Source organism: Lacerta agilis, chromosome 13 (assembly GCF_009819535.1).
Source record: "Lacerta agilis isolate rLacAgi1 chromosome 13, rLacAgi1.pri, whole genome shotgun sequence".
In the NCBI taxonomy this organism is placed as follows: domain Eukaryota; kingdom Metazoa; phylum Chordata; class Lepidosauria; order Squamata; family Lacertidae; genus Lacerta; species Lacerta agilis.
The window spans coordinates 15,037,893-15,049,234 of NC_046324.1; the positions used below are offsets into that span (position 1 = coordinate 15,037,893).

The 11,342-nt window shown below is 50.7% G+C and overlaps 1 protein-coding gene across 1 annotated transcript; it reads left to right on the forward strand.

Annotated features, from left to right (window-relative positions):
* Positions 1 to 4,068: 4,068 nt before the first annotated feature.
* Positions 4,069 to 7,235, forward strand: MEX3B (mex-3 RNA binding family member B). The gene is made up of 3 exons (XM_033167050.1): positions 4,069 to 4,433; positions 5,618 to 6,799; positions 6,884 to 7,235. Exons 1-3 carry the CDS (start codon positions 4,178 to 4,180, stop codon positions 7,183 to 7,185), a joined length of 1,740 nt encoding a protein of 579 aa, XP_033022941.1. The 5' UTR covers positions 4,069 to 4,177; the 3' UTR covers positions 7,186 to 7,235.
* Positions 7,236 to 11,342: the final 4,107 nt, after the last annotated feature.

An 11,342-nucleotide genomic window follows, 5' to 3' on the forward strand; every position in this document is an offset into this window, starting at 1 on the left:
TTGGCCAAGGGTGAATATGCCCCGCCAGGGCAAAGAGGGTTAGCCACACCAGTCTTAAAAGAACCATTTATTCCCAGTTGCTAGACAGAAAGGGCACTGCTTCTAACACGTCCGAGGAAGCAGAGTGTGGCCTATGGAAGCTTACGCTAAGAATAAAGATGCCAGTTCTTTCAAGGTGCCACAAGAGCTTTAGTTTTCGGGATAACAGCTGAACACGTCTACCCCTCTGCAAATGCGTTTTCTTGTATTTCTTTTCTGTGCAACTGGTTTCACACATTTAGGTATTATTTATCTATATATCCTACCCATGGTCCAAGTAGCCCCAGGTGGCAAGTAGGTGCCCCTTCATCCTCACTACCATACAAGGTAGATTAGGCCGAGAAACAGTGGCTGGCCCAAGGTCACCCCATTGTGCCGCTGAGAACAAAGTCTAAGGGGGATACTTTATGTGTTGGGAAGATCCTTTAGGGAGGGAGTCCACTCAGGCCACTTGCTATCTTGTAGGTATGCAATACTGCAGCTGATGGTCTTTTATATCTTGCTTCATATTTTGCCCTGTACTTAAGATTAAAATGCATGACACAGGGGGTGTAGAATCAACTGACTCCTTGACCTCTTCTATCCCCGAGGGCCAGCACTGGCAGGTAGGTGAGGCAATGACACCAAGCAGCCAGTTTTTCTTTGCTCATGCAGCTAGAAATCAAATTGCGCAGGCAAAAGTGCTATGCTTCGAAGGGCCCAGTGACCAGTGGGCTCAGAAAGCCCTCTAAGGGCAGCCGTGACTGTCGACACTTGCCACTGTCGGCGCATGCAAATCCCGCTTTCAGCAAGGAGCCGTGTCTTTACCTGCCCTACACTCTACAGCAGAGCTTTCCAAACTTTTCATGTTGGCGACACACTTTTTAGGCATTTCATCATTTCACGACAGAGTAATTCAGTTTTACTAGCAGACCGGAGGTTAAACAAACCCTTTTCCAGCCCCCGGGGAGGAGCGCAGGGAGTGTTCGTGCAACACACCTACACACTGCAGTTTGGAAAACATCCTATACAGCAGGGGTGGCCAACTCCCAAGAGACTGTGATCTACTTACAGAGTTAAAAACTGGCAGTGATCTACCCCCTTTTTTTGGGTTCAGGTCAAAGTTGTTGAGCTTTTTTGGGGAGGAGGAAATCCCCGTTTTTGGCAGGTGCAGGGGGCAAAAAAATGAGCTTTTTTTAGGGGAGCCAAAGTTGTTGAGCTTCTTTGGGGGAGCCAGTGATGTACCACAGGCGTCCAGTGATCTACCGGTAGATAACGATCTACCTGTTGGACGTGCCTGCTATACAGCATATCAGCCAAGGGTCTGTGGCTCATTTGATATGTCCTCACAGACCAAAAGGGTTGCTCTGATTCGGTCTGAAGACTCACTACCACCATGGTATGGCTTCATAATGCACCAATGGTGATATTTTGGCTGCGTACACATTTAAAGCACACGACTCCCCCCACCAAGGAATCCTGGGGACTCCTGACAGACAGGGATCCTCCATAGCCCTTTTCTGGTGTTGGCCACGATTGAACCAGGGACCTTCTGCCTGCATGCAAAAACACCTGTCATTTTGAACCGTCGGGGAAGGAGGCAGCATACGACTTCGTGAAATGCATCTGCTAAATGGATAATGCAAACACAAAAAGCGGCAGCTCAGCCCTGCCTATGAGTAAATATTCTTCAGGGATGAGAGGCTCAGGGGTGTCCCCAGCTCTAATCCAGAAGCAAGCGCGAGTCGCTCACCATCCGATGCTCTGCAACTGCGCGGTGGTGGCATTCTTTGTCTGCTCCAGGCTACAAAGTGTCGCTGAGGACCCGCCCCTTTCCCCCCGTTCAAAAGGCTCCTCCCTCCTCTTTGCCAGCCCAAAGTGCACGTGGCTCCCAAAGGCGGAGCCAGAACCTCCAGCAAAGGAAGCCACGCCCCTTCCTCCGCGAGCGACTTGAATGGAAAGCAGCGCGCATCCCTCCCACTCCGTACAAACCCTTTAAACGGTGGGAGAGGAAGGCGCCGTGCGCGCAGGCGCGGGGAAACAAAAAATAAAATAAAATACAAAACACCCTTCGGGGCGCAAGCGCAGAACGGCACCCTTCCAATCAGGAGGAGGGTTAGGGATGCTTCCCGCCTCCCCCCATCCCTTGCAAATTGAGAATCTTTGCTGGTTAACAACAAAGAAACGCTCGCCAGAAATGACTAGTATGAGGCGCCTTAGGTTGCATTTTGGTCGCTGCAAAGGACTAAGGATGGGCGTGCCGGCGGTTTCAAGTGACTGCGTTGTAGGTATTTGTTTTGCTTGGGGACGCGCGCTCCTCAGGCCAGCCCGCGATCGCAGCTCGCCTTTCTTTTGTGCACGTGTGCACGCGCGAGCACGCGTTCCAAGTTGGCCGTTCTTTGCGCTGCGCCTCAGTTTATATTTGCAGAAAGAAAGAAAGAAAGAAAGAAAGAAAGAAAGAAAGAAAGAAAGAAAGAAAGAAAGAAAGAAAGAGGAGGCGTCCCTCTGATCTGTCAAGTCCCCCTGGATAGGCCACGCCCCTCTGACCTGAAAACCTCTTCCACCGAACGCCCCCGAATGCGAGCGGATGCCTCGCACGGGGAGAGCGCACGCTGCTTTGCACATGCTCAGAGGTTATCGCTTGACTGACACACACACACACACACCCCGTTGCAGTCGTGCAAATTAAAAAGGAGGAAAAGTGTGCGTGTGTGGAGGGGGGCGGGACCCAGGGGTTCTCCCGGCTGCAATTAAAACCCCGCTTTCTGCTGCAGTTTAGACTGTTCCTCTTTCTTCCATCGGAAGGTTAGGCACCCTCTCTTTTTTTTCTTTTTAAAGGGACACTGACAGCCCAAGCCACACCCCTCCCTCCTTCCCCTCTGCTGCCGGTGGTGCTCGCAGGAAGCACCGCGCGTGGCTTCTTAGGCCGGCGCAAATGTCCCTCCCTCAACCCATCACCCGGGACCAGCATTTTATCATCCCTGCGTAAAAATCACCGCACCCCGAATGGATAGAGCGGGGAGCGGCGGGAGAGATCCCTTGGGGAACGAGGAGAAACGAACCCCCTTATCGGGACTGGAAATGGATTTGCAAGCGCTCCGTTTGCAATGCCGCAACAGCCATTAAGTGTTGTGTTGGGTCCGCGTTGACTTGATGAATGCGCGGAAGATCTATGTATACATAGATAAATCGAAAGGGTTGCTTTTTCTTTCTTTCTGGATCCCCCCCCTCTCTCTACCCCCCTCCTTTATTGTTCTGCATTAGACAACAAAGAAAAGGAGCCTTGCCTTAGAGGGGCGGAGCCAAGCAGCCCAGCCGGACCGCCCCTCTCCGCCGGGCCCGGCCAATCGGCTCCTCCAGCGGCCCTGTCGGCGGCTCCCCTCGGCTTGCTCGGTTTTCCCGGCCGCTTACGCTGCGGCGCTCTGATTTCTCCCCTCCCCCGCTCCCCTTTCCCCAGCGCTGTCTGGCTGCAGCAGAGGCTCAGACAGAAAAGAGGAGGAGGAGAAAGCGAGAGAGAGAGAGAGAGAGAGAGAAAGGGGGAGAGGAGGAGAGGGAGAAAGAGAGAGAGAAATCGCTGAGTGAGTGGAAGCTGGGAGGGGCTCCTTAAAGAAACGCCTGCCATCGCGGCCAGCAAAGGAACTCAAGGGGGGGAGCAAAAAGCACCGGAGCGCTTCTCTCTATTCTCTGCACGCGCCCCCCCCCGCGCCCCCCCCCAAGCACGCCAGAAGGAGGAGGAAGAAGAAGAAAAAGGGAAAGCTTGGGGGGAGTCGTGGTGGGGTATTTTTTCTCCTTTTCTTGGAAAGCATCTTATAAACCGGATTGCACTGGGGGGGGGGGCTTCTTCTTTTTTTAAAGCGGCGCGCAAGGAAATTACAATCTTAGCATTTTTGCCCGTTTTGTTTTGTTCTGAGCCAGCATCCAGGATCTGCTTCCCGGGGTTCTCCAACCGCTTCCTCGTCTGCCGTTTGCTGGCCATCTGCCTTCGCTGTTTCCTTTGTGTCTGCTTTCCACCTCCCCCCTTCTCCTGGTGTGTGTGTTGGTGCTGCTTCCCTTCCCTGCTTCCCTCCCTCCCTCCCCACCCCCGCCCCCCACTCCTGATCCGAGAGTGCAGGAGGGAAAGGAAGCGGAGGGCGCGATCCCCCCACATCCACCCGGGACTATGCCCAGCTCCTTGTTTGCCGACATGGAGAGGAATGGGAGCGGAGGAGGCGGTGGTGGAGGAGGAGGAGGCGGGGAGACCCTGGATGACCAAAGAGCCCTTCAGATCGCTTTGGATCAGCTCTCCCTGCTGGGCTTGGACAACGACGAGACGGGCTCCCTTTACGACAACGAGCCGCGCAAGAAGAGCGTGAACATGACCGAATGCGTCCCGGTGCCCAGCTCGGAGCATGTCGCCGAGATCGTGGGCAGGCAAGGTGGGGGCTTGGCTCGCTCGTCTTTGTGTGTGTGGGATGTGTGTGAGATGTGTGGTGGGAATCGAGGGGAGGTTTTTTGCCTCCCCCCCCCCCTCTAGCTGCTGTCTCCTCGTTGGGTTTCTGTGGATGCCTTTTGCCTCAAAGATGCCAACACGGCTCGCCCCCTCGAATCCAAATTGCAGGGTTATGATGAGGGCTAACCTGGCCGCCTCTTCTCAACACCCTTCTCGCCCTCCCTCCCTCCCTTCCCCCCCCCCACCGCCACTTCCACTCTAGACAAAGAAAGTGAAGCAGAGCAGAGGTGGAGGACGCCTTTCGCATCCAGATGTTTGCGCCTCATCTCGCAGCACAACCCCTTCCCCTTTTATGCCCTAAAAAAAAAACCCTTTTGATTTTATTTGATTCTGTGTGTGCAAAAATGCAAGCGGATGCTGGTCAGTGCGCGCGCCTTTATTTGTCATTAGTTAGGAATCGATAGGTGTTTCCTTACCAGCCAAGGAGGCGAACAATGGGGGGGGGTTAGGTTCAGAGCATCTGCATTACGAAGCGGCTGTCTTCAAGAGGGCTGCTGTTGCTGCTGGTACCTTTTTTGTATTTCTCGGTGTGTCTGTGTATGTTATTCCCGTCGGGCATGCTTCCATCCCGCCCAACCCCCTTCCCCAGGTTCCCTCCCCCTCCCCTGGAATGTGCGGATTTATTAATTTTATTAATTAATTAATTAATTTATAAGGGGGGCGTTGCATATTTGGGTTGCCCGCTTGCGATGGATGAAATGTGGCCACTCACTTCGCGTCTCATAGCGTGGTTGCGTTGTGTGTGGGGAGGTGTTTTGGTATTGTTGTCTCTCTGCCGCCCCACCCCCCTTCAACTTATTATCTCCGTCCTACCGAGATCCTTGGCAAATAACGTTTTGGGTTTTTTGTTTGTTTGTTTGTTTGTTTTGGCCAATGGGAATATTGGTTGGTTCGAGGTGCGGAGATGGGTGTGTTCCTGTGTCAAGAGCTGGCATGGTTGTGATGACTTGCAAATGGAACTCGACGTGGATGAAATGTTGAACCGAGAGGCAGGTTGGCCCTCGGTTCAGTTGTTGCACCCCGAAAAGCTGGAGTAGATGTAACCGTGTTTCCTTTCTCCTTTTCCTCCCTCCCCTCCCCTTCCCTCCCCCTCCCCCTGCCTTAACTCAGGTTGTAAAATCAAAGCGTTGCGGGCCAAAACCAACACCTACATCAAGACCCCGGTCCGCGGGGAGGAGCCGCTCTTCGTTGTCACGGGCAGGAAGGAAGATGTGGCCATGGCCCGGAGGGAGATCATTTCGGCGGCGGAACACTTCTCCATGATCCGCGCCTCCCGGAACAAAAACACCGTGCTCAACGGCACGGTGCCCAGCCCGCCCAACCTGCCGGGCCAAACCACCATCCAAGTGCGGGTGCCTTACCGGGTGGTGGGCCTCGTGGTGGGGCCCAAGGGGGCCACGATCAAGCGCATCCAGCAACAAACGCACACCTACATAGTGACGCCCAGCCGCGACAAAGAGCCCGTCTTCGAGGTGACGGGCATGCCGGAGAACGTGGACCGCGCGCGGGAGGAGATCGAGGCGCACATCGCCATGCGCACGGGCGGCATCATCGAGCTCACCGACGACAACGACTTCCACGCCAACGGCACCGACGTGGGCTTCGAGCTGGGCGGCGCCGGGAGCCTCTGGAGCAAGCCCACGCCGCCCCCTCCGCCGCCGCCCCCTCCTCCTCCTCCGCCCCCTCCGCCGCCCTCCTCTTCCAGCATCACCCCGACGCCGGGCCGCAAGCCCTTCTGCAGCTACCGCAACGACAGCTCCAGCTCGCTGGGCAGCGCTTCCACCGACTCGTACTTCGGCAATGGCGGCGGCGGCGGCAGCAGCAGCGCCCGCTTGGCCGACTACAGCCCGCCCAGCCCGTCGCTCAGCTTCCCGCACCACAACGGAAACAACAACAACAACGGCTACGGCGTCTATGGCGGCGGCGAGGTGCTCTCGTCGCCCGACTGCTGCGCCTCCGAGCTGCCGCCCTTCGATTCCCCGCCCGGCTTCGACTTGGCGCCGGCGCCTCCGCCCGGCGCGCCGCTGCTCTGGTCGCAGTTCGAGCGCGGACCCTCGTCGCCCGGAGCCGTCGCGTTTCCCGCCGGTGGTGGCGGCGGCGCGCCTCCGGCGAACGCCAACCTGGCCTTGCTGGTGAGCAGCGGAGGGCAGAGGCGGGGCGCTGGGCCGCCTCCTCCTCCTCCTCCCCCCACTCGCCTTTCCCCGCCTCTGCACGTCGGGGCGGGAGGCGTGGCGCTCGAGCAGCACCCGCTGGCGCGCCGGGTGCGCAGCGATCCGGGAGGCCGCCTCATTGCCGCCGCCGTGGCCGCCGCTGCTGCCGCCGCCGCGGCCGCCGCCGCTTCCTCCCCGTCCGCCCCGTCGTCGTCGTCGCCCTGCTCCTACCCCCTGTACGCCAACGGGCTGGGCTGCCACTTGCCGGGCCTGCCGTCCGATTCGTCGGCGTCCTCCTCCTCGTCGTCCAGCTCCTCTTCCAGCTCTTCCTGCTCGTCGTCGGGCCTGCGGAGGAAAGGCAGCCGCGACTGCTCGGTGTGTTTCGAGAGCGAGGTGATCGCGGCGCTGGTGCCCTGCGGCCACAACCTCTTCTGCATGGAGTGTGCCAACCGCATCTGCGAGAAGACGGAGCCCCAGTGCCCCGTGTGCCACAGCGCCGTCACTCAGGCCATCCGGATCTTTTCCTAAGGGTCCCCAACCCGCGCTCCCTTTCTCCCTCTCATGGGTGCCAACTTGAATTAAAAAAAAAAATGGGTGTATGTGTGTGCTAGGTCAGCTCCACCCTGCATAATGGATCGCAAGGCATGGGGTGCCAACTTGAATGAAATATTGGGGGCCCCAGGCAAGCCTCACCCCACGTCATCGATCACATGACGCGGTGTATGCACCCCATTTGAAGGGCAATGCCCAACTTTAGGGGGCCCTGCCCCCTCAGTTATTTTATGGGGGGGCGAAGACCCCTCGGAGTTGGCTCCTGTGATGCACCCCATTTTGAATGCCCACAAACTTTTTTTGGGGGGGCCCAGCTCCCTAAAATACTTTCTGGGGGGGGCAAAGGGACCTCGACCTCTAGGAGTTGGCTCCTATGCTCCCTCTTTCTCTCTCCCCTGACACACACAGACAAGCAACCTCCTCTTCTTCAAAAGGTCTTCTACTTGCCTATATACATGCATATAAATATATATAATATCTGTGTCGAGCTTTTAAAGCTGCAGTATCCGCACATCCCAAAAAATAATATAAATAATAACGGGGTGGGGTGGGGGCAGGGAACCTGACGTTTTGCAGGATGGTGACCATCTTGGTTTTTGAAAAAATAACTTCTGTTTTTGTTTCCTTGCATTCTTGAGTGTGCCGTAGCTTAGGAATGGGTTTAAGGGGGATGTTTGTGACATCTGGTGCATGCTATAAATATTAAGGAACGACATTCTAGTAATAGACTAGTTTTTACACTTTCTCTTAAGGCCAAGCTTCCAGATCAAATGATCTCTCTCTCCCTTTCTCTTCTCTCTCCTCTCCTCTCTTTTTCTCTCTCCCCCCCAAATTAAAATAGGAAATGCATATGGATTATGATGGCGTGTGAACAGTTAGTATAATGTGCTGGTAGTTGGTAGATTGCTTATTGAGAAATAAATCTATGGATGGATAACTTTTCTTGAATGTTCTCGAAAGGGCAAGATTTTTTCCTGTGAATTTTTAATAATAATAATGATAATAATAATAATAATAATGAACTTATGATACTGCAGCTTTATCAAAGAAAAAAGAAGAAAAAAAGGAAACTGTAACATATCTCTTATATATATTAAAACGTTTAAAGGTTTTAAAGATAAATTGCATTAATACAGATTGAAGTATTTTATTCTTTTTTGACTTGAAAAATTATATTTCATATTGCAAAGATGTTTACAAGTATTTTAATTTAAGTTCAGTGAACTTTTTTGTAGCTGGGTTAAATCTTTTTTATTTTTTGGTATGGCCTTATGGCAAAGAACACTGTATTATTTTACTATCACACAATTGTGAATGGAATTGCAAAACCATAAAATGTGTAATACTTTGAACAGTATTCTGTTGGGATGGAGATTTTTTATAGGTTCAGGAAAAAAAAGAAATCTTTTAAATCTGCTTCACCCAGCATATTTTCTATTCAGTGATATAAAGCATATTTTATTCTATATTATTACAAAAAATGGAAGCGTTTAAGCATAAGTCAAAAGGAACTGTTGATGCTTTCTAACATTTGTATAAATAGAATTCAGTGGAAATTACAAAAAAATTCTGTTGCACCACTATAGTTTAGTATTTCTATTTTAATACATTTGTTTACCACTTGTTTATGTATATGTAGGTGATGTTACTTGATCTTAAATGTACTTTACTGAGCAAAGTTTAAAAACAAAGTATATTTTATTTTATGATAAAGGGCCTTTAACCTCATGGTCAGATACTAATATTATATTTGCTGAGACAAGATTTGAAATTGTATCAAGAGTTTTATTTTTCTGACATTTAAAGTTCTACATAATAAAGGTAAAACTTAAGTAATGGTGCTACTTCATGTTTTTTTAAGTATTTCTATATAAATAAAATATTACAGAAAAGCATCTGGTGTTGTGGTTAGATTTTGGTGGTCGTTTTATTGCGTTCTTTTATGATGGGGAGAATGCAGTGTCTCTCTGATCTGATTACAGGTGGGTAGCCGTGTTGGTCTGCAATAGTTGAAACAAAATAGAAAATTCTTTCCAGTAGCACCTTAGAGACCAACTGAGTTTGTTCTTGGTATGAGCTTTCGTTTGCTCATACCAAGAACAAACTCAGTTGGTCTCTAAGGTGCTACTGGAAAGAATTTTCTATTTTGTTTCTCTGATCTGATGTTACTGCTTCAGAAACTCTTTATCAGGGATTTTCCACACATTGCCTGGGGGCAAACCTGAGCTTGCCACCAAGTCTTAAGTTTGGCAAGGAGCCTCAGTGAATCCTCACTCTCTAGACAAGTCCCCTTTGGTTTTCTTTTTCTAAAACGAAGTGTTTCTCTCAGAAGAAGCTTTCAGTGTGGTCCTTAGAATGCAACAAACTTGCATTTGCAACCTTGCAAATAAGTGTATCCTAACCTTGCAAATAAATGTATCCTGTTGCGTGAAAACAAAATAAAATAAAAAAATTCCTTCCAGTAGCACCTTAGAGACCAACTAAGTTTGTTCTTGGTATGAGCTTTCGTGTGCATGCACACTTCTTCAGATACCTTCAGATAACTAAGAACAAACTTAGTTGGTCTCTAAGGTGCTACTGGAAGGAATTTTTTATTTTATTTTGTTGTGACTATGGCAGACCAACACGGCTACCTACCTGTAACTGTTGTGTGAAGTTACCCCAATTGCTTCCCATATTAACTTCCATTCTTTCTGTGTGTGCAGACTGCAGGCCTGACGCCGCTTGTGACATCATTTGACCCATCAGGCTGAAAACAGAGGGGTTGCCAAGCCCATGGCAAAGCACAATGTATGACTGGTGGGCTGAGTTTTTGCCTGGAGGGTCACAACAGGGGATGGTAGGTTACAAGGTGTGCAGATTTTCATCAATTGACATTAATTTTAAGAGTAGCTTTTGGGGCTTAATGAAATGAGTTTTCGGCTTTGGGGGAAGTGTCCCAGAGTAGCTAGGATTCCTGTTCCCCCTTTCCTGGGTTTTGATAAAGTTTTTTTTTTTTTTTAAGTTTGCATCTTGAGTTCGCTGCAGTTAAGTCTGCTTTGATCCCAAAGACCTGTTGTATGTACTATATGAAATGTACCTGTATCATAAAAAACCCTCAGTGTGTACTTTTTTTTGTTGCAATCCAGGTATCACACTTGCATGCGCTGGTGTGTTACTCATGGTCAGCGCAGCTGGATCAGAAGAAAATCACAAGTGCAGCCTGATCTTTCAAGGTCAGCTTTGTTAGCCCTGATCCTGCCAATTGCCTATTTAGCAGTAGAGGGAGCTGGCAGAAGTTCCATATCTCCTTCGAACAGGCGGTCAGCATTGACAGCCCCAGTGATGCCAGCCTTTGGAGCAGGCGTAGGCAAACTCCGGACCTCCAGATGTTTGGGACTACAATTCCCATCATCCCTGACCACTGGTCCTGTTAGCTAAGGATGATGGGAATTGTAGTCCCAAACATCTGGAGGGCTGGAGTTTGCCTATGCCTGCTTTGGAGATATAAGTGAAGTACTGTATGTATGGCAGCCTTCCTGACCAGGACTCTTCACATCTCTGGACTTACAACTCCTTCACTATTGGTTATGCTGGCCAAAGATGATGGGAGCTGCAGTCCAGCATCACCTGAAGGTCACCAGGTTGGGCCACATAGCTGGAGAAGAACCTCTATCTGAAACACAGATGGGCGAGATTTTGTGATTCTGCAGAAGTTGTTGTTGAGCTACACCTACCACGTCAGCTGGAGCTGATGGGACTTGGGGATTCCGACAATGCTTTGAGGGCCCAAAACTCCCCATTCATTATTTACAACCGGATTTATCTGCAGGCTATCAGAGTAGATCAGGCCTGTGAGCAGGGTTTGAACTATGAGTAGCGGAAGGAATTGGGAGATTACAGGATTGTTATGTTATACGAGTGAGACGATAGGGTGCAGCAAGGGGGGAGAACTTAAAAAAACAGCATGGAAAACGGGGTGGGAAGTCTGCAAAACGAAAAAGAAAATTATTATGTATTGGCGTGTACATGTGAATTTTTTTGACAATTTAATAAAATGTAACCGGGCACCTTCTGTGCCAACTTTTAAATGCCTACTGAAAACTTTTCTATTCTATTCTATGTGGGCAATTCAGAGTACATCCCCTACTGTG

Bases quoted from the DNA above. Each gene is read 5' to 3' on its own strand.
- MEX3B (XM_033167050.1), top strand. From the start codon at position 4,178: ATGCCCAGCTCCTTGTTTGCCGACATGGAGAGGAATGGGAGCGGAGGA. The intron at 4,434-5,617 runs GTGGGGGCTTGG...GCCTTAACTCAG, and splicing joins CGAGATCGTGGGCAGGCAAG to GTTGTAAAATCAAAGCGTTG. The intron at 6,800-6,883 runs CCGCCGCCGTGG...CGTCGCCCTGCT, and splicing joins TCCGGGAGGCCGCCTCATTG to CCTACCCCCTGTACGCCAAC.